Below are 24,091 nucleotides of genomic sequence, written 5' to 3'. Positions count from 1 at the left end.
GTAGCAGATGCTTTAAACTTTTTATAGCAGAAAGCTTTATAAACACCTACTTAGACCGTGTTCAGGCAAAGAATGAAAAAATATTCATGTGAATCAAGCATGCCATAGAAACAGAGTGCTGGAAATTCTCTACCTTCTTGAGATTGTCTAACAAAACATATTCTATCGCCAAATCTGTTCAGCTGTAGTGTGTCCTGAAGCTGCCCACTGCAGTTTGGATTTCTTGCAGAAGAAAGGTGTTTCTTAGACAAAAAACACCCTTCAGGGTGAGAGGAGAGGGATTCAGCAACACCAACAGAAGAATAGTCTTGAGAGATGGAAAAGAAACAGCATGTTCCTTTCCACTGCAGCCTTCACATCTGTGTGTGCATGGCATGACCCGATGGGAGAGTGTTCTCAGACACGGTCCTGTCCATCTTGGAGTTAACTGATTTTTTTTGTAGGGTTTTGTCAGTTGTTATGGAAGGTTTTGTTTCCCCACCTACACAGCTGCCAGTGTTCCCTGGGGGTTCTCAATTGGTTCTGCCAAGCAGTAAGTGGCATTTGAATATATCAAACTGCGACTGTTTCTGTGTAAACAGGGAGACCTGGGAAACGTTGCAGTGGAGCTTCAGATATGAAGAGCCAGGAACTATCTTTGGTTCTGGATTCTGAAAGCATCCAGAGCTTGTACAGGAGCGAGGTGGGGCTGAGTCAGTCCCTGAGCCTCTCCAGGCACCCTCCGCTAAGTGACAGCAGAATTGCACCAAATTGGACTTTAAAGCTCTCGGCACTAATGCCAGGGCTCTGCTTTCAGTCTGGTTTGTATGCGCTGCTCGGTCAGTCTTTCAAAATTATCTTCTAACATTTTCTGTATCAATTTTTAGACAGAAAGTTAGGAGGAAAGGTGTATTCTGGATTTGTGTATTTTGGTGCAAATTGGGCAGTAGAGGGTATTATCCCCCTGCTCCTTAATTACACAAAAGAGGAACATGTGTGTACGACAGGTTATGGAGAGTGAGACAGTCAAACGGTGAAGTTTGCTTGCCAAGGGACACAGGAGGCATGCAAGAATTAACATTTCTCATCAGCAGAGGAAGGACTGGCCTTGTTACCAGAAAGCTTTGGACCCAAACAGTCCATGTGCCAGGGCATTCAGACTCCTTCGCTGCAAGAAGCTTCTGCCTCTGAATGTGAAGTGTGCTGGCCACCACGCTCTCTCCTCTCGCTTGCCTTTCCCGGCGGGATGCATGCCGTGTTACTGCCATGCAGCCTCCCATCGTCACAGTTACAGCCAGCCCTGACCCCACTGCACGGAGCTTGTGAAAATCAAACAGATATCACCATCTACTGGGATGAGCACTTGGGATCTATCATTGTGCAGTTCCTTTGTTCAGGCATTGATCTCATCATGTGTGGCAACTGCGTAATTCAAACACAAATTCTGACTATAGACAGAAAATTAAATGATGTGTAAAACTTGTCTACTTTGAATTCACTCTTTCTTTCTCTCTTTTTCTTCCTTTTTTTTTTTTTCTTTCTAGGCACAAGATGCCCATGAAGTTTAATCTCTCTTAGCCTTAAAAGAAAAACTGAGGAGTATAAGTTATGGATCCTTTGTACTTTTCCAACACATTTAGCACAGAAGCTAGTTCCAGCGATGCGAATTCCTCACTGCTGACAAATGTGACGGAGAATGGGACGCTCTCAGAGCAGCTCTCGTTCAAATACATCCACAAAGTCCTGATTCCCATCTGCTATCTCCTCGTATGTGCAGTCGGACTCAGCGGCAACACATTGGTCATTTATGTGGTTTTGCGCTATGCCAAGATGAAAACGGTCACCAACATCTACATCTTGAATTTAGCCGTTGCCGACGTGCTCTTCATGCTGGGCCTGCCCTTCCTGGCCACCCAGAACGCCATCTCCTATTGGCCTTTTGGCTCCTTTTTGTGCAGGTTGGTTATGACTGTAGATGGTATTAACCAATTCACTAGTATTTTTTGTTTGACTGTGATGAGCATGGACCGCTACCTGGCAGTAGTTCATCCCATTAAATCAACCAAGTGGAGACGTCCCAGGGTGGCCAAGCTCATCAGTGTGACTGTCTGGACATTCTCATTCTTGGTGGTGCTTCCAGTCATCATCTTTTCGGATGTGCAGGAAGACTTTCAGACCTGCAACATGAACTGGCCAGAGCCCGTCAACATCTGGTCAGCAGCGTTCATCATTTACACATCGGTCCTTGGTTTTTTTGGTCCTTTGTTGGTCATCTGTCTCTGCTACCTTCTGATTGTGATTAAAGTCAAATCTTCAGGGATCCGCGTTGGGTCTACAAGGCGCAGGAGATCAGAAAGGAAGGTGACTAGGATGGTGGTGATCATTGTGGTGGTCTTTGTGTTTTGCTGGCTTCCATTTTACACAATGAACATTGTCAATTTGATATTTATACTGCCAGAAGACCCTGTGTTGGTAGGGGTGTACTTCTTTGTGGTGGTCCTGTCCTATGCAAACAGCTGTGCCAACCCCATTCTTTATGGATTTCTTTCTGACAACTTCAAGCAGAGTTTTCAGAAAGTCCTTTGCCTCCGAAAGGGCAATGGTGTAGAGGATGGTGACCCCATTGAACACAGGCAAGAGAACAGCAGCCGCTTGCAGGAATCGATGTTAACCCAGAGAAATATTGAATTCAATGGACATATGCAAACTAGCAAGGTCTAAGGGCACGGTTTGGTACTGCAAAGCACTTGTAGGCTTGGAGAACTTGAGCACGTAAAGGAGCGATGAATTCATAGCAAAGCTAAAATCTGAAGACCCACAAGCTCAAATAAATGTACATAGACTTCTCTTCACTCCCCTCCCTTTCCCACCTGAAAGTGTTATGGGCTATACTGGGCTGTGTGAAGCTCTTATGGTGTTTTAGCTAAGTCAGATGTGTTACCACTTTCTGTACTCTAGAGAACTGATTTACTGGTATACACTGCTCTAGTGATGCAAAACAACACTAAACCTGTTTTAACTACCTGGTTAAGCTGAGTTTATGGTTGCTTTGCACTGTTGGGATCAGCTCAAAGCAGAAAACAGCTTAGATGATAATATCTTTGGAAGTCTTCAAGGGGATCTCTTAATAGAAACACACTATTTCTTTAGAGGAAGTTTCATACAAAAAAGACCACAGCACTGATCCTGAAATTGTGTATGAGCCATGGTTATAAAGTGCTGTGTAGTCCATTTACATTGTTTTACTGTCATTAACCCATATAGGAGGTTCATAGGATTTGGGAATCTTTCAAACACAATAAGAAAGAATAAAAACAAGACTAGGAAAACATTGTTGAAAAGATTCACTGTATTCATAATACTTTCACATTCTAAACCAAACTGCGTATAAAATGTAATGTAACCACTTTATTATTATGTAAGTGACGATGATCGTGCAGTCCTGGAAAGCTGTTGTGTACATTTATTGGTTCTGAATGTAAGTATGGACATGAATATACACTGTATTTTCAGAAATTAAAACAAGTTCAATCCCTTTCTGACTGCCCATTTCATGGCTTCGCCAAGCACTGTCAGGCACCGCGCAGAAAAGATACAGCTGAGTCTTTGATCACCGTCACCCACACAGGTCAAACAGTCCTCTGTAAGGTAATTTATTTGTGTATAATAGCAAGCAGGGCAGGCGATACAAAAGGAGAAGACATCTCAGCTGTCCTGTCCAGGCAGGGCAATAGCCTCAGCTAAAACCACTCGGCCTTAAAACTACTTACTCTTGATGCAACTATTTAGCATGAACTCATAGGATGGACCGATTCCTAAATAAGTTCTTGCTCCTACCCACTGTTGCTATGTATATATATGCACCATTTTCCTTCTTCGTGCCATCATACGTGGCCACACTCACATTCCCCAAGTGCAAGAACTCACCAGATGCAATGAGAGACAATTGCAAGATGTATCGAGAGCCTGGTCCTTGGTTTGGGCCACTAGTAGGTACATTTAGGCTTCTTGCAGAAGCAGGCTGTAGCCCACCTTCCATACACCTGCACTATATCATGGCCGTTAATTCACAATCACAGCACAACCAGGTTTACATTGATTAATTAAGTCATGTAATATCTATTATTTCCGGAATTATCAGGCTGTTCCAGGCATAAATCAACTCTCTTATCAGTTCTTGAGACACATGGAGTAATTAGTGCAGGCCTTTATGCCATCTCTGCCAACTCCATCTGCCTCCAGTTGATTAGCCAGAAGTTCTTCTCCAGTGACAGAATTAGAAAATCCCATTTTAGTTCACAGATCATTTTGCAAGCAGCAGTAATAATTAATGCTCTCGCAGAGGGAGGGTGCCCCATGCATGCAGCATTGGTAGCTTGCTCTGCAGAAGCACAGGGATGCATAATTCAAGTCAAAGTGTGTTGCTGAGTACATCTATGCCATCGTCCATCACCGGCTTGATCCTCTGGAGCAGCTGAGCTCTTAAGCACAGGGGAAATAAGCAGAATCAAGAAACCAGAGAGTTATTCATACTATAATTTGTTGTCTCCTGCCAATGTGCTTGGAGCTCCATAAAAATCAGAGGGGAAGGGTGTCATCATTGCCAGTCCTCACCAGTATTTACCTAAGGCTGCCTGAGAGAAGGGCTGCCTGGGTATCTCAGTCTTCATTTTTAAGAGAAATCATTTCACTTGGGGATTATGAAGGATTATTACTGATAAACTTGAAAGCAAGTGCACCCAACAGCCTCGAAACCAGCAGTCCAACAGAAACCTTTGATGTGCTTGGGACTGGCAGCAGCACCAACAGAATTAAAATGTACAAGGAGCAACAGTCTCATACTGAGCCTTTTATATTTTAAAATAAGCTTATAGTTGGGGCAGAGCCCAGCGTATGGCATAGAGAAGTTGTGAGTTGGGTACTGGTTTGCCAGAAGGTTGCTCAGAATAGAGATGAGGGAATTTGGAGTCGGACAAAACCACCAGCAGCCTCAGTGTGGTGGTTTGAGGACAGAGGGTAGATAGCAAACCCAAAATGTCCCTCCAACATTTCATCCCAGGATCGGACACCCCTTTTAGACACCTTTCAGACTGAGGTGTATCAAACACACAGGGACTGTGTGAGTGTTACTCTAACACAAAAATAAAACCACGTTGCTCGAATAAGCCACACACCTAGAGATCACACAATACAACGAGAAGCAGATGGAAAAATAAACTCCAAAACCAAAGGAAATAAAAAACCTCCTCAGTGGATGAGGTAAGAACACAAAAGAACTGAAGAATACTCACAAGACCAACACTTGAGTAAAAATTGGCAGAGTTGAAATATCAATGTTTTCTGGGTAACTTCTTATTTTCTCTTCAGGGAAAAAGCTAATATTCATTTTGAACCTCTCTGAGCATGGGAGAGAGCTAAAGAGGTGTGATAAATGAAGATCCAGAGTTTTATTGCTCTGTCACGTTAATCTGGTGCGGTATCAGGAGACACCAGTGTAACAATAATCCGGTGCATTAGGGACACTCTGTTTTTCTTTCCATGATGATTTTATAACATGCTGGAAAGAAAAGCCAACAGCATCATGCCAAGACTCTTCATAAACATTAATATTGTGCTAACAAAAGCATCATATTTTACCACAGAGGATGAGTTTTAGTGCAAACCATAAGCTCTTTGTGTATGCAGCAAAATTTCTCTGTTCTTTTCTCTGACCCAAGGTCAGGTCAGCATGTCTTGTGTGGAGTTACCACGCACTAATCTCCTGCCATGGTCTTCAGGCTTATGCTGCAGAGATTGTCTTCACTGTCCTCTGTTAAAACACTCTGGACAAAGCATACAATTTATGCATCGAATAAACAAAACCTAAAGATTGTTTGCATAATTTCTGGGTCCTAAAAAAATCTTTTTTTCAAGTAATTTGGCTGTTCCTTATGATGGTAACTCTTGGGTCTGTCACCTGCTGTGAAAAGCCTGCCCAAGGTCTCCTCCCTGGGCTGTTATCTTAGCCCCCAGCTCATTTCCCGGGTGGCAGCACTGTCCCCTTGGGGACACAGAGGCTTCAGCCCCCTGGGACATCGGGGCTGCTCCACTGGCATGTCCAAGCTAGCCCTGGAGCTTACTCCCACATCAGGATCGAGCAGAAGTGGAGCAAATCAGTGCTGATTTCAGTGTGAAATCAAATTTGCCGTCCATGGTGAAGGGTTATGCCTCATTAATCACTCTTTTTTTCATTGGCCCCCAAGAAAAGACTGGACATGGCACTTAGTGCCATGGTCTAGTTGCCATGGTGGTGTCAGGGCAATGGTTGGACTTGATGATCCCAGAGGGCTCTTCCAACCTGATTGATTGATTCTGTGATGCTCTGACCGCAAGTGATGATCAGAAAGACACAAAGGATGCTGAAGAGCATGATCCATCTGCTGATCAAGCCAGGGATCCTCTTTCCCTTGATTTCAAAGGAAACTGGTCTTGATAAAGCACTGAAGATTAACTCCTTGCAAGAAAGAATGGCACCAGAATGCGGAAAAACTCAGAAACATCTGAATTTCTTTCTGATTCCTCTCTTGACTTTCAGCCAGGGAAGCAGGACTTGGCTTCTATTAATTTGCCATAAAAAAATACAGAAAACATTTTAGAAATGTGTGCAGCATGTACCAATGAGATTGAAAAAAGCTTTCCATTAGGCTAATGACTGATTTGTTTTCTAATTTAAAAAGAATCAAAAATAATTTTATTTACTAAGCAGACAGTAATGGTCACGCTCCAGGGAATGAATAAATGTGCATTTCAGAAGGAATTCTTGTTTTGCAAACACATGTAATTTAATGCAATATATTCCCCTAAAAACAGGGGAACTAATGAGGGAGGGATGACACAAAGTGCATGTTCGGTCCAGCACCATGGAGTTTACATCAGTTTTGTCAGCATCTTGCAGGAATAGTTGCTTTTTATGAGAAGGATAAGTTCTGGTGCATTGATTATATGTGTCTTAGACATAAGTCTCCTTTCCCTTCTTCGGGTGGGGGTTGTGCTGGTAAAAGCTGTGTTAGATGGACAATCAGGTGTCTCTCATCAACAATGCATCTCCAGGAAATTTGCAGCTTGCTCTGGGCACTGTGAGCCTGCTTGTCATTACCCTCTCCAAGAGGGACCACTTTGAAAGAAAATTGGGTTTCAGTATGGCTCTCTTGGGGCAAAGATGATGGAATAGATCATACAAACCGGGCCTTGATGGACCATCCAACACGTTAACACATCATCCATCAGTGGCACGGCCAGGATGATGATGCTAAGCCATCCCAAGCAATACTCCCATGAAACCTGGGTAAGTACTCGGTGTCACCGATACCAGCCACGTGCAATACTCGACAGCCACGATAGCAATTAGGCAAATGCTATATGAGTCAGATAACTTTTGCTAGCACTTAGAGGTTATGTATGTGTGGGCGGTATAGGCTAGAAAAAATATTCTCACTTTATGGAGAAAATGCAGGTAATTTGTACACAGTGACAGAAGAGGAGGAATGAAACCTGGGTAAAGCCTTGGGAAATCACATGAAGGAGCATTTCAGCGTACAGCATGAAGTAGGGTCTTTGACGTCCTGAATGCTAAAATAGGAATGAAACCCAGGCTGCTGGAGCCTGTCCTAGTCCTTCTGTAGTCAGACTTGTCCCTGATATATGTTCCATCTTATCTGTCGTGGTCCATGTTCTGATCGTGCTAATCCTCATCCGCAATTTCTCCCCCTATCTCTGATCCACGGGCATATTTCCTGCCCTCCAAGCAGACCTACGTGAGCAGGGTGCTGCTGTCCTTCGTGCATTGAGGCATTTCATCCAGACCTCCTCAAAACCCCTACACTTGTCTGAACTAAAATGTAAAAGAAAAGTGAATCCTTCCTTTCCTCCTCCCTGAAAATCGCCAGTATAGCCAGGCGCTTTCAAGAGGTTTTGCATCCAGCGTCAATGCAGGATTTACTCTTCAGAAGCCTCTTTGGAGATTTACTACCATCCCATCTGTCGGAGCAAGACAACTCTCCCCAACAGGGCCATGGTACCAGAGACCTTCAGTGGGTGAGTTATCAGCCTGCATCTGCCAGCTTGTACTGATGACTTATTTCAAAGCATGGCCACTGGAAGGGTTCTGCCAGCGCTTTATAACCAACCACACCTTATCTAAATAGTATTGACTGATTTTATTCTCTGCCGGTTGCTAATGGCTGGCAAGTAAATGACTTGACTGTGCTGTGAAAATACAGAAAGGATTACAAAGCGGCAGCGTGATCTGTGAGAAATATATCATTTCTGTTGCTAAAATAACATAAAAAAGGCAGGGAACTGTTTTTGCCAAATTCTTTTTATATACGTTTAAAAATTAGGCACGCTCCTAATTTGCATTATAGCAGAGTCTCTGGTTAAATAGATTGAGCAGAGGACACAGCAGGTTTTCAGCTGGATTGACTCATCTTCCTCTCAACCCAGGCATGCCCAAAAAATACAGGGCTGATCCTTATCACAGGAGGCCAAAGCAACCGAGTCAAACTGTGCTTTCTCCTGCCCTTGAGACAATCCAGAGTCACTCTGCTCAAGCCAACAGTCCTTTGGGTGTCACTGGAAGCAAAGTGTGACCAGCCTTAACAACCATCATCAGCTCTCTTGGTCTACAGGCAAGAGCATCCCTCCTGCTGTCAGCGTGCTTTGCTGTGCAACAACTGCAAACCGTCCCCAGTTGCAGCACTGAGGTGACAATCAGGAAAATAGAAGCTGACAGCAGATAATGACTCTTTAGATGTTAAAAGCCTGCAAGTATCAAACAACCCACACAGCAAAGCTGAAGCCTTTTAACTACCTCCAGGGACATCATAGGCCCCTGGTTTCTGGGGCGGGCTGCTGGGGAGAGGGGGCTGCGATGCCTCCTCCATGCAGACCTTTCCCTGCCACCGTGACCTCTTTGCCTTTCAGGTATTTCCATGAAGGCCAAAGGTACCTGACATGATCAATGACTGTCTCTTCTCATTTGGCAGAATGGTGACAGTGAATAAACATTACCTGCAATTAGGTTGCCCCTTTAATGAATTAAACCATTAAGGAAACAATTAAGAGAGGGAAGCTTGGTTTAGGGGGCGTAAGACAACTGAAGCTTGGAGGTCCATCTCCGGCTGGGTGACTTTTGCCAGCTGATGCTCCTAATTGAAGCAATTATGCATAACTTGATGAGGGAAAAAAGGGCTTGCAAAACAAAAGGGATGGCAGCAATGAGCAGAGCCATGTCTGCAATGATCGATGAAGGAGGAAGCGTGTTCTGGGATGAAGGGGAGGTTTTTGCAGATATTTTCAACTGTTGAAACCAAGGAAGAAGTGCTTTCAGATCCAGTTGTAATCCAGTTCAATCTGGTTTTACATCTTACCCTCTTCCCCCATGATCTACTTTCCTGTCAGATGGAAACTAAAGAGGACTTTGACCCAATCTAGCCATTTCCCATGTTGGGTGATGGGGGTCAGGATCCCTCCTAGAAGCTCAAGCATGGAAGATGACTAAAAATTCAAGCCTGAGGCAGTCAGGTAAGCTAAGAGCTGGGCTTCAGGCCTAGCTGCTAAAGCAGGCTTCCAAAGCCTGCCCAGTTAGGAACAGAAATAGATTATTAATTTCTCTTTTTCTCCACAATGACAGAACAAAGGAGAATGTATTTCTTTTCCTTGGCCATCGTTAACCATTTCAAGCTGAGCCGCAGCACTGAAATGCCCCTGTCCAGCCCAAAGGCATTTATATGCAGCCTTTGGTCTCTTCAGCCTTTCGCTCCACCGTGAGCAAGATTTATGCTCTGAAGGATGATGAGAAGGGGCATATTATTAATCATGAAATCCATCATCTACCCCGAGAACCTGATGGAAGAGGTCCCACAGAGATGCTAACGCTGTATTTGCCAACTCCTGAGATTGCTCCCAGGAGCCTGGCTGATTTGCCTTCACCGGTTGGCATGTGAAGTGTCTGCCTGCACCAAACACACCTGCCACACGCAAAAGCAGAAGGACAGGGCTGTCCTGCTGGGACCTCAGCCCCACGGCCACTTGGGCCACCTGCAGCTGCGGAGAAGGTGGCTTTGGTCCCACCTAACCTGCCTGTCTCCGCTTGGCAGCAGGTGATGCAGCTCCCTGTTGCTGTAGCAGCTCAGGTGAACCCTCCCTAACCCATTTCAGTCCTAACTGGACAAGTTAGCAAAGATTTCTCACTGAAACCCTCACCTGGGCTCAAATGGGCTCGTGGGTTTTGCACAGCTTTTTTGTGTGTTACTCTACAGATTTAGCAATTGATAAATCAGTGCTCTCACAGCTCCTGCGTTAGACAGTAATGGTGATGGAGAGCCACTCTCTCCCCCACCCCTGTTTTGGGGTTTGGTTTGGTTTTGTTTTTTTTAACCCATTTCTGCATATTTTCTTGTTTTCTCTCCCTTTTGATCATGCACTGGTGTTTGGCTGAACGATCAAAGGTGGTGTAGTCAGTGCATGGTGAATTAAGCTCTGTCCTCAGGGTACATCCATGCAAATCAGGAGCAGCAGGAAAACTATCTCGGACTTTCAAGAAAGGAGAATTTGGCTCTGAAGTCAGTGAAGGGGAGTTGATCACAGGAATTTTAGCAAAGTTTTTTGGGTTTGTGACAGGCAGGACTCATGGTCTGGCACTAACTTGGGTGCCAAATCCATCAGGTAGGGTAAAACCAAATGGGGGTCGTCCCATGAGACTTCAGCTCATAGAGACAACATGACTGCACCCAGAAGGAGGTGTAGCAGGAAAAGACAGAGGTGCAAATTGGTCTGGCATCATTGTAGCACCCTATCTAAAGCCTAAATTAGCCACCATGCAAGTACAGCCACACAAATCCAGCTTGGCTGGCCCATGAGAGTCGTTTTGCATTTCTGGGCAATATTGGTGTAACTACTGATTTACAGCACTATTTTTCACTAATATTAGTGAAAGTCCAGGTAGTGCTGAGCATGCTCATTGCTGTAGTGCCTGCGCACCAAGGACAGTGCTCCTTCGTGCTAGGAGCTGCACAAACACGGAGTGGGGCCCCTAAGCAGTGGGTGATGGAAGAAGCAGGGCACCCCAGGAGAGCAGAGCACTTAGCCAACATACAAAAGCATTTGGTCTTTACCTGAAAAAGATGTAAATGAGAGAGCACGGGATGAGGGATGGGGGATGGCAGCGAGACAGGCAGTTCTGGGGACTCCTGCGGCTTGTACACATTTCAGGTTTTCATCTTTCTTTCTGTGTCTCCACACAGCTTGTGATTAACATCAGTAACCTTCCGTCAGCTCATTCGGTATGTGCATAGTTTATGATGAGGCATGTCTTGAGATTCTAGGAAACAAAACAAAAATGCCTAAAGCCCTCTGCCTCGCAGCTGAACAGTGAGGGGGCTATTTTCCACAGAGATTTGTGAGAGGTGGTAGTGTCGGAGCCAACATTTTAACAATTCCCACCTTCTCCTGAGGACATTTGCAGACGTCAGGGGTTTGACTAATGGGGTGCAACTCAGCTGTCGTTTTGGGATGTGTCCCACTTACTCCAGCCTCCCCCTTAGTGTGTGCCTGCCTTTGCCCATCCACTCCTCCCACAGTGCTTCCCTGCACACTGGCCCTGGATTCTTTCTCCCTCCTATGCTCTACCTCATGATCCCAGATTTTGCTGCTCTGTAGGGAGGATAGGTTCCCATTCCAAAAATTCCCATTGAATTTTTTCCCAGTCCCTGCCGTTGCCGCCTCCCTGGCCCCAAGCAGTGCCATCCTACACCTCATCTTCACTGATCTCACCTAGGAATCCCCCAAACAGCCCATCCCTCCTGTTTTCTCTGATGTCTCTCTCTGACCTCTGGCAGCACAGGGATTTTGCAGCATCTGGGCACCAGATTTGGGGCAGGGAAGGCAATCCTTCCCTGCTGGCATTGCCAGAGTGAGCACATGGCTGCCGAAGGCAGTGTTACATGGTTCTAGATGATCACAAGTGGGAACTGAATTTGTAAATCCCTGAGTTTTGATATGTTTTTTGGTGTATATACCCAGCAGTGAAACCACAGACAGCTCAGCATCCATGGGAGACATCTGGAGAATGCAGTGGGTGGTTGGCCAGATGACGCCTGAAAACCCAGCTTGGAAGGAGCGACAGGGCTGTTTCACTGGCATTGGTGTGTAACTGCTGGTGGATTTTACCACCCACTTATCCTGGCTTGATTTATGAATTCAGCCAGGAACATCTTCTGCCTCGGAAAGAAAAAGGACTTTAATAAATTAAGATGTATGGGAAAGAATTAAAATCTGGCATTCCATTAGCAGAGCAAAGATTATTTCTCTCTTTCCTCCATAGAATTTGATCATATTTGGAATTAACCAAGAGAAGTTTTATCTGAAGGGAATAGTGAGACAGCTGAAAAATAGGCTGATAAAACTGAGATCAAAGCAGGGAGAGCAGGAGTCATGTCTGCCCTGTGCCCTTGTGTGTGCGTGGATGCTGGCTCGGTCTGTCCAGCCCTCAGAATCAATCAGGTTGGAAGAGCCCTCTGGGATCATTGAGTCCAACCATTGCCCTGACACCACCATGGCAACTAGACCAGGGCACTAAGTGCCATGTCCAGGCTTTTCTTAAACACCTCCAGAGATGGTGACTCCACCACCTCCCTGGGCAGCCCCTTCCAATGGCTAATGACCCTTGCTGAGAAGAAATGCTTCCTCATGTCCAACCTGAACCTCCCCTGGCAAAGCTTGAGGCTCGTGTGCGGCTGCCCCCCTCCAAGCCACAGTCTGAGGCTGGGGTGAGACCTGCCTGGCCAACCAGGCAGCAGCTGTGCTTGTGTGCCAGGGTTCCTCATTTTGCCATCCTTCCTACTGGCAATCACAGCCCCGGGGAAGCATCAGAAATCGACTGGCCTAACAGCCGTCTCCGTGTCAACCCGGAGTGTGGAGCTTTATTCCAAACCTGCTATCACCTGAGCTTTGAGTGCGCAAAGCTCTTGAGAAAACAGCTGCCTGTGAAAGGGCTGTGAGCACATTTGGGGGAACAAGAGGAAGAAAACAGCTTTTTCTCCCTTTTAATGTTTGCCTTCTAACAGAATAGGGAAATATAAGCAGGGTTCCCTCCGGCATAGCAATGTACCTGATACAATCCACTATTGCAGGAAGAAAACTCGTTCTTGCATTATCCTAATGGTGGAAACTGTCTGCCCCGCTTTGATTCACTTTCAGCCCTGTTTCCTCTGGTCCCCAGTCAACATTAATCTTAATTATGTCTCAGCTAACAAGCCTCTAAGAGTTTATTAAACAGGCTTTTGTGTTCCCTAATTGAAAATCTCAGCGCAAAGCGTTTCGGTGCTGCTTCTGACTCTCACGCTGCTTTGACAAATGGCTACGAGAGGCTGGCGGAGGGGAGAGGGGACGGGGGCACCGCTCCTAACGCCGCCGTTTTCCTCGCCAGCTGCTGCTGTGTCTGCAAGGGGAGCTGATGGGGAGAGCTGGGAAGTCGGTCTCAAACACAATGGTCCTCTTGGGAGGACAGTGGTATCTGAAACGCCACTCGTGGAAAGGCCTGATGTACGCACAGAGCCACACGCAACTGCTAAATGTCTCTGAAAAAGTAGGGCAGGACTGCCAAGGACTGTGCTGGGTTGGAGGGCTCTCTACATCATGAAATGTGTCCCAGATCATGTAGTTCCTGGCAGGAGCAGTGATGTCCTGCAGGGAGATGAAGCCTTTCTTCTAAGGATAGGAGATTTCTTCTCGATTGCATTTGCTGTGCCATTCCTTCAAGTCAGACCCAGTCTGACCCACAGGCATTCCCACAACTTCCCCCAGCTCCATCAACTCTCCTGCAACTTTGGCCTTTTGTACTTCTCTTCTTCTCATCCTTGGATCTATCTGCTGCAAGAATTTGCAAAGAAGGTTGGCCTGAAAAGGCATCATTTTGGATCCCAGTTTTGAACAGGAGCCAGACCTACCCCACGTCTACACCCACTACCCCTGGGTCAGGATTAGGGACCACAGTTACCAGAAAATAGATGTTCCAGCGAGGAGCCTGCCTGCCAACATTTTCGTTGATAATGTTGCAATGCATCATATTTAATGAGCAAATTTAGGGAAGCTTTCAATGCATCAGTTTTCAGATAAGACAGCCAAATGACCTTTCAACAAACAACCGTCTGGGGAATTCGGTTTCATAACGAATGCCTGTTCCCAGCTGGGGTTAGAGGAGGAAGCACAGTGGCAGTTGCAGCCAAGAGCACACGTAGGGTCTGCTTCCCACCCCCAGGGAGAATCCAGCCCCTGGGTTGGTCCTGTTGGGCTCTGAGGCACCATCTCCTCAGCGTGGCCCAGGTAAAGCAGTTCAGTGTAAATTTGGCAGCCCTTTTCCTGGCCAGGGCTTTTTTTCTGGGAGCAGCTCTGCTCCTGCAGGTCTCCCCCATGGCTCCTGCAGACCATCTGCCCCAGTGCCGTGCAGCCTTTGCCCCCCGGGATCCTCTCCTCATCCCAAGAAGCTTTTTCTCAGACTTGCATTGTGCCTTCAGAAGCTCCACTCGCTCTTTCCAAAGCCTATACACTGCTCTTGGGGAGACACGGGTTTCCCCAGCAGCTTAGCGGTGGATTTCTGAGGAGCCAGGCAAGCTGACAGCATCTCTGAACACATTTTATCAAAACATGTCATGTTTTGACAAAGACTGACAAATTCAGATGAAAATCTGTCCTCCCAGCCAGCCATTCCCAGAAAGCAAGAGGCAGAAGTGACACTCCCCAATGCCGTTATTTTTTTTTTACACATTTCAAATCCAGTCACTAAGCCTGAGGGACTGACTGACATTTGTAATAACTCGACAGACAATTCTTCAAATTAAAACTTCCTATTCAGCTTTAAATACTCCTTTCTTGGCCAACCCCTTGATTCATTAAAGTATTACAAATGTGAGCTCTCTAGCTGCGCTACTGAAAACAAACACCCACATGCACATGAAGGTCAAGGAAACCTTGCCCTGTGCCCATCTGACCTTCACAAGGTTGCAAAATATATTTGCTTGTTGCCATTCCTGTTTAAGTCCCCAGTTATGAATATTCATTGAGGTTCATGCAAACCTCTCAGTAAACAGATTTTCAACTGCTGGATACCAAAGTGCTTTGCTGAAGTACGTGTGCAGAAGTAAAACAAGCAACAGCTGGGGTAAAGGAGCACCTTTCTTAAGTGCATCCCTTTTTATTCCAATAAAAATGGGTATAAGTGAGGAGGAAAAGTCACATATTCAGTTTGTACAAGTGGCATTTGCAGGACGCAGCAATTCCAAACGGCAGCTTCCAGGGGGATATCTCAGAGGGGTCAGGACTGACCTGGGATTAATGTGCTTCTCCGATGACATCTGGCCTCCTGGGTTTCCAGGGTCACCAGTGGCTCCGCTGGCACCAGGATCTCTCTCTGGTTGCTCCCTCAGTGAGGCAATACCCAGGCGTGTATCTGAACTGTGGTCTGAGGCAGGAGTATATCCAGAGACTGATGGATTTACATCGGAGTAAGAGCAGAGCCTTATTTGTCCTCCTTCCCTCTTTGAGTTGCAGCTAAATGTAGCCTAACTCCCAAAATCAGTATTGCTTATGTGTGCCTTAATGCAAACCTCCCTGGGACTACCACAAGCCTAAGAGACCATCTGTTGACGCCAGATCTCTGTTCCCTGAGGCTTTGCGCACTCGTGGCCCCAGGGACTGGGTTGTCACTGGGATCCAAACGTTTCCTGCGATGTATGGTCCTGGCACAGCCTTCATACGTGCAGCAGCATCCTTAAAAATTGCAAGGCCATGTTTCTAGCATGTGCAGATGGTGCCTTTCCCCTGGTCCTCCGACCTGCCCATTACCTTCTGCAATCAGAAAGAAGGAAAAAGTTGCTCATTTTATACTACTGTGGTTTGTTCCCAGAATGGCTTATCCAGCTCCACCATCTCGGTTACCCGAAATGACTCAGTTGGTCACCTGAACCTCCACTTTGTTTTCATGTCACATTTATTCCTGCACATTTTTGTGTTGTTTGAATAACTCCATCTAAATCCAGCCTTGTTGCTATGAGATGGATGATGGTCTGGGGTTTCTGTGTTCTCTCTCTCTTTCCTGCTGTAATCTCGTAACACTTAATCCTCTGTATCTCTTCATCTTTCCCTGAAAAGTCACTAAAGGTGAAAGCTTTCTCTACTTGCTCTCTTACCATCTATACCTTGAGCCTTTAAGCTCTCCATCCAGGTTTCTGACCTCGAGCAAAGAGTCGTCCCAAACACCAGATGTGTCCTGTTCCCTTAGCTTACTCTCCATTTCCTAGGATGAACCTTTGGAGTTGCTTTAGTGTTTTGGTTTTTTCCAACACGGGTAATGGAAAGCAACAGCCCTTAAAAGCAGTGGGATGTACAGTCCTGTGCTCTGGTGATGTGAGGCCAACAGATAAGTTTGCATCTGAATTTAACTCAACAGCCCCTGTGCTGCAAACATACACAGCCCTGGACCTGCAGCTCGGCCGTGGGACCATCAGGGATAAGGGTTCCTCTATGCCTTTTCACATAGCTAGGCTGTCCCTCTGCCAGGCAGTCTAAGGTGCAAACTGTGGACCTGGTTTTTATACTCCTTGTGCAAGTGGAGAGTGTTTGAATGGGAGGTCCAGGTGTGCAGCCATCACTGGTCCAGAGCACTTGCTGCTGGTTGCCCCATCTTGAAACTCCAGAGGGAGATTTTGGGCTTCCCCTCACAGTGCTCCAGGGGCAAGTCCCACCATGCCTTTGTGGGGAGAATGTGGAGAAAAAAAAATTCCCTCACAGGATCTCAATTAACTTACGCTCTCCAGCTTTTCACAGCATAACATCCTCTTACCTTCTTGAAATTTGAAATAAAAGTGTGTTCCATCCCTGCCCTGGGAGTTAACAGCATTCCCTGAGAGCACAAACAAAACCAGGGTGGAGATGAAGGGCTCTTAGCAACACCACATAGAAGGTCCAAGGCTTCAGGAGTCCAGATACGTCATCCAAGTTCACCATCTCCCCAGCAGACAGCACCTTTCAGTCTGTGCTTGGCCATGATGTCTAGCCCGTGAACCTATAGCCACCACAAAATAATGAGGAGTGGGATCAACAGAAATATATTTACTCACATGAATATCACGACACATTGCACAGGCTCTTCCTTCTGTCTCAGATTGACACGTATCAGCCATGGCCATCACTAACACCTTGGGGCTGCAGCAGCTCTGCACAACAGGAGAGATGGTGCATGTCACACCCCGACTTCTCTGCAAAACCACTGCTTCAGACAAGCAGAACAAAGACAAGGTAGCACACACACCAGAGCAGTGCCATGTCACGGGAAGAAATGCTGGCTCTGAAGAGACGTGATGACAGCAGCTCCCATGGGCAGGGGGAATTAATTGTGCAGCTTCCAGAATTAATGCGATCATTCTGCTCTCCTGTTCGCACCGCTATCAGGGCTCACAGCACAGGCTGCAGCCACGTGTGTGAACCCAGTCCCATATGCCAGGTGATAGACAGAGGTCTGACGGGCCTCACATCTCAGCCTTGCAAATGTTTTATTTTCTGGCGTGCATGCGCCTGACTACTCCAGACAGGAATCATTGCATCTACACAGAACAAATTCATGTCACCAAATTGTATTTGGATTTCTCCGACACCTGTAAAATCTTACGTGGGGGAAATGTAATTGCATCACATTTCTGACCTGATGCAGCCATGATATAAAGGCAGAGCTGACCTGGAACATACAGACCAAGCCAAGCAATGTGAACAGGGGGTTTCTGCTCCCCTGAAATGGACAGTTTTATTGGCAGGGCAACATCAGCCCTGGTCCAGGCTGGGATTCTTGACCAGGTTCTGCAATGCCGGTAGCTGGCATGATAGATACCAGCTAAAACCAGCATGAATTTAGTCTCAAATCACTTCAGGCAGTTCATTTAGGTGAAATTCACTGCTGTGCAAGAGGCCAGAGTGCAGTCTATGAATGCCTCATGCCTCCCAATGGCAGACCTGGAGCTGGCTGCCTGCACGGGGGTGGATTTCATCCTTTGTGAATCCCTCGAGAAATTTTCCAATCGGATATTAAAACACCTCCGTATTGTTCAGCGAGCAGGAGCCAGCATTGTCAGAGATGCACTTAGCAAAGAGCATTTGCAATTTCCAGAGAGCACAAAAAAAGAGTGTGGAAAATGGAACTGTATGAAAAGCCCGTACACAAAGCTGGTTTTCTTCCTTTTTTCCCCTTTTCCAACCATCCTCCTTCCCCAGCCCTTAAAAGATGCAACTTGAAAGCTGAGGATGATCCTAATCATCTAATTAAAGTGCTGAAAAATTTCAAAGCACAACACCTCCTGCACATCAAGATGAAAAAAACATGATATTCTCAAGATTTCTGACCATGCGCCGCCAACTCTCCGATTCACTCTGGGACTGGGGAGACCTTAGTTTGAGCAAGATCATGATAAATCATCAAAAGTAACTGAGATACGTATGACACAGAGCTGAGAAGTTTAAATTCAGTCTGGCTGAGACAGAGTAGAGTGTGAAGTTGGCTTGGGGGTACGTATGTGTCCCCCAGTGCTGGGCACTAGGTGCTGTGGCAGCTCAGCTGGCCCAGCCTGGAGGGTGCTGCTGGTCCAGGCATGGGCTTCAGGTGGGCACAAAGTCCATGTTTCACGGGACAGCTCTCAACAGGCACTAGCTATTTTACTTTTAATGTGGCAAAAACAGAAAGGAAAAATGCAGGTTCTGCAAAATTTAGCTAAGAATTGCTCTGAACTGATTTCTTGATGTCGCACTGGTTAACCAGGCTCAGGACAGCTCGGCACACACCTGCACTTCTCACGTGGGCTCAGATCAGCATCGGGAATAACCTGCTCTGTTGTCAGCTGGGCTTAGCCGAATGGAGGGGGGGGCATGAATTACACTGTGAATGTTCCAGTTTGAACACTATTTTTTTTGTATTTTCATAAATCACAGAATCACAGAATCAATGAGGTTGGAAGAGCCCTCTGGGATCATCGAGTCCAACCATTGCCCTGACACCACCATGTCAACTAGACCATGGCACTAAGTCAGTGCAGCCTCTTTTGTGTCAAACACCTCATTTTAGCTGGGATGTTTTGTCCTGTTTGGCTGCACCACAGGTCTGAGTGTTAATAGCGACAAAGAATAACACTCGCTGTTATTAGTAAGTTCTCGTGAGTGGAAGCGTCAAGGTGAGAAGCACAAGAGGAGCTTGCATACACAGGCTTTCACTGATACTTTTCCAGTCAGACTGAAGTTCAGAGGGAAATGAAAGCACAGATTTGTGGCACTTGACAATTTAGCAAGTGTCATTTCCAGTAACAATCACAGCAGGTTCAAGAAGCCTGAAAGAAACCCTTCCCACAGCCCAAGGCTGGGAAAGCACCACTTTGCTCTGCGGCTTGTGACATGCTGTCATACCTGAAATCCTCTAAGGGCCTTTTTCTAGTAGTTCTGTGCATCAGGACTGACTTTGCACAAGCCACTCTGCACACAAAGTGGTGCTATATTTAATTGGGTTACAAACGCAAACACACAAACAAACTTGTTTTACTCGGCTGCTGGCTGAGGCTGCAACCCAGTAGCTGGGGATAAGAGACTACAGGACACTTCCCGAGGATCCGAAATAGATCCCAGGCAGAGATGAATTCTGCAATTAACTTCAATAATAGCAAGATCCTATTCACCTCAGAAATCACTTCGGACCAGTATTTTATCTAGTGCCACAGGGTATTGTTCAGTGTGAAACTAAAAGCATTTGGGGAATTTTATATCAAGTGCCATGGCCCTTTTTGCATTTTATAGACCTAATGCTTGACTTGCAAAGCCATTCTGCCTCTGATGAATGCTACCCAATAATAAAAGCTTTTGATATTTTCCTTTTCACTAGTATAGCAAAGAGACAGGCCATGAGTCAACGCAGTAATTCAGAGGCTGTTGCACCGCTGCGGGTTCAGCCTGCAGCACCGTCACAGCTTTTTCAACTTCACATGAGAGGAGCAGCCCCAATGTGCCCTGGGACAATGGCTCCTGCTGCAGGCGAATGGGCCACAGCAAATCAGGAGGGATGCCTGTGCCACTGCTGATTTTGGGGACAGATCACCTAGTTATTATTTATCCTGCCCATCACAGGGTTGTCCTGAGATGCTGCAGATTGACTTTGAGCTGCCCAATTCTCAATGAAGGCAGTGGGCGCTGAGGCTGAATAGCTTTTCATGGGCAGAAGAACGTTGCAGGCCATATGAAGGGGGCAAACTGCTCTGCCCAGAGCATCAGCAGGGAAGGAGCTTTTCAGCTTGACGGAGTATGTGGTGTGTGCCAGCTCTGAACACCCACAGCTTTCTTCCCCAAAGCCCCTAACAAATGACATCGCCAGTAATTAAGCAAATGCAGTTAGCGGTTTTATGGTTGATAAATTGTAAATGCTATTCTTAATGAGCAGAGAACTCAATTAGATGAGGTTAATATACCAAATAAATGCTATTTGCTCCACTTGAGAATCATCCAAGGTGAAACACCCCCGCGCTGGGAGATACTGAGCACAAAATACAACCGCACCAGAGACACTGATGATCAAACATTTGCTAACGTGCAAACCATTAGGAGATCTGTCACTAAATACCTAAAATCCCCAGGACACAATAACTTGAATCATCTCCAACAAGGGGCCAGGCCTGCTCAGTACAGGCAGTGCTGGCTCTACCACCCAGGCTCCATGAATTTGCTACATTCCAGCCAGGTTCCCACTGTCTGCTTGATTTTACTTCATTCTGGTCTCAGATGTATAGCTAGGGGAATGACTAGGGATTATATTGGGTTGAGTCACAACTTCTCCAAATATTTTAGCTGTGTAACCAGCAGCAGCCATTCCTCCAGCCTTCACAAACAGGAGCAGGGCTGGGGAGGAGTCCTTGACAAAATCCTGAGTGCACCAATACCCTTTCCTAGCCCTGGTCCACTTTCACTTTGGGTCTTCAGAGCACTAAACTCTTCTGTTTCTTAATGAGAGTTTATTTTAAGTGTCCCTGTTGTAGCATGGCGGAGAATAATTAAAGTTGTGTCCACTGTTAGAGCTAATGTTGTGCAAGGAACCTCTATGACTCAATGGTTGGACTTGATGATCCCAGAGGTCTCTTCCAACCTGGTTGATTCTGTGATTCTGTGACTCAACACAGTGGTTGTAGCATCCCAAATTACATATGCCTGGTAGGTTTTTTCATGTTTCCTGCATTACATACTCCTCCCAGCCCTGTATTTTCATTACCAGGAGAGGCTTACTCTCTCTCTACAATGTATAATAAAGCCAAGATGTGCAGCACCACTGCCAGACGGGCACAGAAAGTATGGCAAGAGAGAGCAAGGAGGAGCTGGCATCCACATCACCTATTCCAACAGTTCCTTTTGTATTTTGTTGGATCTTAAAAATAGCAGATGACAAGTTTTGCACAAAACAAGCATCACCGCGGCAGTGTTATGCTGCTGTCAGCTCATTTCTCCACCCTGGGGAACAACTGCCATTAGTGTGTGGTCTGAGGGAGCACTTCCTACAGAGAGGAGCAGGTTTCAGGGCCAGAACCTGTGTTTGTTCACAGTTGTGTGTTTTCAAAGCTTTTTACTGGAGTTTGAAAGTCTTGGCATTTTCCTTCCCTCTGGAGCACTTTGAGCTTTTCCCTCCTTGATTTTATTCAGGGCTGAAAGCAAAAGCAATGGGGATTCCTGCCCAGGCACTTCAGGGAAATTCTTCTCAACAGGATCCAGGCACCACAAATAAGAGTGGCAGACCCCCAAAAAGCAGGCAGACACTTTTTAATTCCCTGGATGCTAATGCTTCTCTGCACTTGCCATCCAAGATGGACACAGCAGTGTGTGATTTATACTTCACTGTACAGGTGCCTTTCAATCAATGGGAGAGTCAGAATTCCTCCTGGAAAAGGGATGAAAAGCACAGAGGAACAGAGGGAAGAACGACCTTGTCGAGTAAATTATTTGCATTCTTCCCTGCTTGGAAACAGTGTGATGTGATTCCCTGAGTATACGCAGGCAGCTGCTTGGCTGCTTGTGCAGTGCTGGCATTTTGCATCAGCAAAAACCCAAACCCAGTGGCGATTCCTCTGCTTCCCACAACAGAAGTTTTGCTCCTTAAATGGCCTTTCAGTGGCAAAGGCAGCAGGAGAAGATCTGCCACTTGCTCACACTGCAGCATTCAGGACTCCAGCAAAAAGGTGTCTGCTCACCCCACCACCGAGGGAGGAAGCAATTGCTTTGTGACTTGGCTTTAATGCAATTTTCCCTGGAAGAAAGGAGTTACAAATAGCATTAGGTTGTCATGCCCAACGTATGGCAGCAATTGTTGGGGTGCCCAGATCCTCTGCAGCAGCTTTTGGCTGGAGCATGACACAGAGCTGCTGTCAGGAGAACATCTGCTGGTTTGGGAGCTGGGAAGCAAAGCCCCCAGCACCGGATTGGCTCCACCACCTCACCCTCCCTGTTTGCCCATCCCTGAGCTGCAGCTGGTGCTGGCAGAGGGGATAAAGCTCTGCCCACGTTTCTGCTGTGGCCAAATCCAGCACTGCAAGGACAAGTAACCAGCTCTGAGCTCTCCCCACAAGAAGATAGGTCCTGCCCCCTTATAGTCACACAGTGTGTGAACTCTTACCCAGGGACTTCTAAGTGGCTGGTTAGGCAGAGGGCATATAAAATCTCACAAAATTAGGCAAAGACAAGGTGCCAAGGAGCCAGGTATTGTAAACTGGCAGAGAAAGCACACAGGTTTGCAGCTTCCAGGTGCTGTTGCTTGGACCTTTGCCATGAAAGCAAAAACCACCATGGAAAATGGGGGTGCAGGGGGAGAAAGAGGCATCCCCAGCTTCAGCAGGGATAGCCCCGGGGCACAGCATTGGAGCAAGGACAGGGAACCCCCCACCGTGTCCCAGCTCTCCCAAGGCAGGAGGACGAGGGGCTCCCCAGCCTGTCCCGGGGCACCCCGTGCTGCTCCGTCTGGAGCCCCAGCCCCATGGTTTAGGAAACACCATTCCCACCCTCCTACTCCAGCAGAACTAAAGGGCAGGGTGGGGAAGCAGACAGTGTTTGCACAGCCTGTGCAGGCCAAAGTCTCCAGCCTTTTAGCTCTGTATTGCTCCCTGGCTTGTAAGTGATTTCTATTTGTTTTAACACTTTCCTATTCTATCTGCCGCATTTTATCTGCTACTTTAAATCTTTGTTAGTGAATAGGTTCTTACTAGAATCATTAAGTTGCATTCAACTCATCCAAACGCAACCCATTAGCTTTATTTGTTGCCTGGTTTCCTTATCTGCATTGATGTTATCTGCCTGTTCCTGCTGTAAAATACAAGTTTCCTTATTGAGAGGAAGAAAGTTTGCCAAAGGCAGAGGTTCCTTTTGCTCTTACCCTGACCGACGGAGAAGGATGCTTCCAGAAAGCGAAGAGGGATGAGACCTCACCAGAAACAGTCTCCCTGCCCAAAAGAAGGCTGCAAGAAGATGGGATGCAGGATCTGATACCAGACCATTTAGTAAAAGTAAGCCTCAAAGTAGGCCCTAAAAGGCCTATTCTGTGTAACTTTTAGAAAGAATCAACCTTTCTTTCAGCAATTTTCCTTTCAGGAATGAGGAGGGTAATCAGACTTCCAAAAGCATCCAGCACATCCTCAGAGCAAACTGCTTAGCACCTAGACAGGTTTATAGCACAGCCTGCCCAAAGGCAGTGTGCCCAGCACAGGATCAAAGGAGCAACACTAACCTGCTGCTGGGGACAGGCGTGCTTGCTGTCAGGTCCCATTGTGAATATTTACAGGCAGAAAAAACACACGAAGAGCTAGACCTTCGGGGAATTTAACATTTTGAGCGAAAGTTGGCAGGATAGAGATTTTACCAGTCTCATTTGGCTGGGAAAAGCCTGATTCACATTAGCTCACAGCCCTTGCTAAGCTTCTGATGAGCCAGGAGAAATCTGTGATTACAGCAGTTACTAAAGGATGGCTTATTGCTGGAGGCCAAAACCAAACCAAGGAACTGGGCTATCTTTGAAGAGCACAGT

At 46.4% G+C, this 24,091-nt stretch overlaps 1 protein-coding gene across 1 annotated transcript; it reads left to right on the top strand.

Moving 5' to 3' along the window:
• The first annotated feature begins 1,587 nt into the window (after positions 1-1,587).
• On the top strand, positions 1,588-2,700 carry SSTR5 (somatostatin receptor 5). Its single transcript, XM_068423594.1, has one exon. The coding sequence runs from the start codon at positions 1,588-1,590 to the stop codon at positions 2,698-2,700; it is 1,113 nt and encodes a 370-aa protein (XP_068279695.1).
• Positions 2,701-24,091: the final 21,391 nt, after the last annotated feature.

Source organism: Nyctibius grandis, chromosome Z (genome assembly GCF_013368605.1).
Source record: "Nyctibius grandis isolate bNycGra1 chromosome Z, bNycGra1.pri, whole genome shotgun sequence".
Taxonomy (NCBI): domain Eukaryota; kingdom Metazoa; phylum Chordata; class Aves; order Nyctibiiformes; family Nyctibiidae; genus Nyctibius; species Nyctibius grandis.
Note: the sequence above shows the minus strand (reverse complement) of the source record. Positions and strands in the feature narration are given on the sequence as shown.

Coding starts and splice junctions, on each gene's coding strand:
- SSTR5 (XM_068423594.1), top strand. CDS start 1,588: ATGGATCCTTTGTACTTTTCCAACACATTTAGCACAGAAGCTAGTTCC.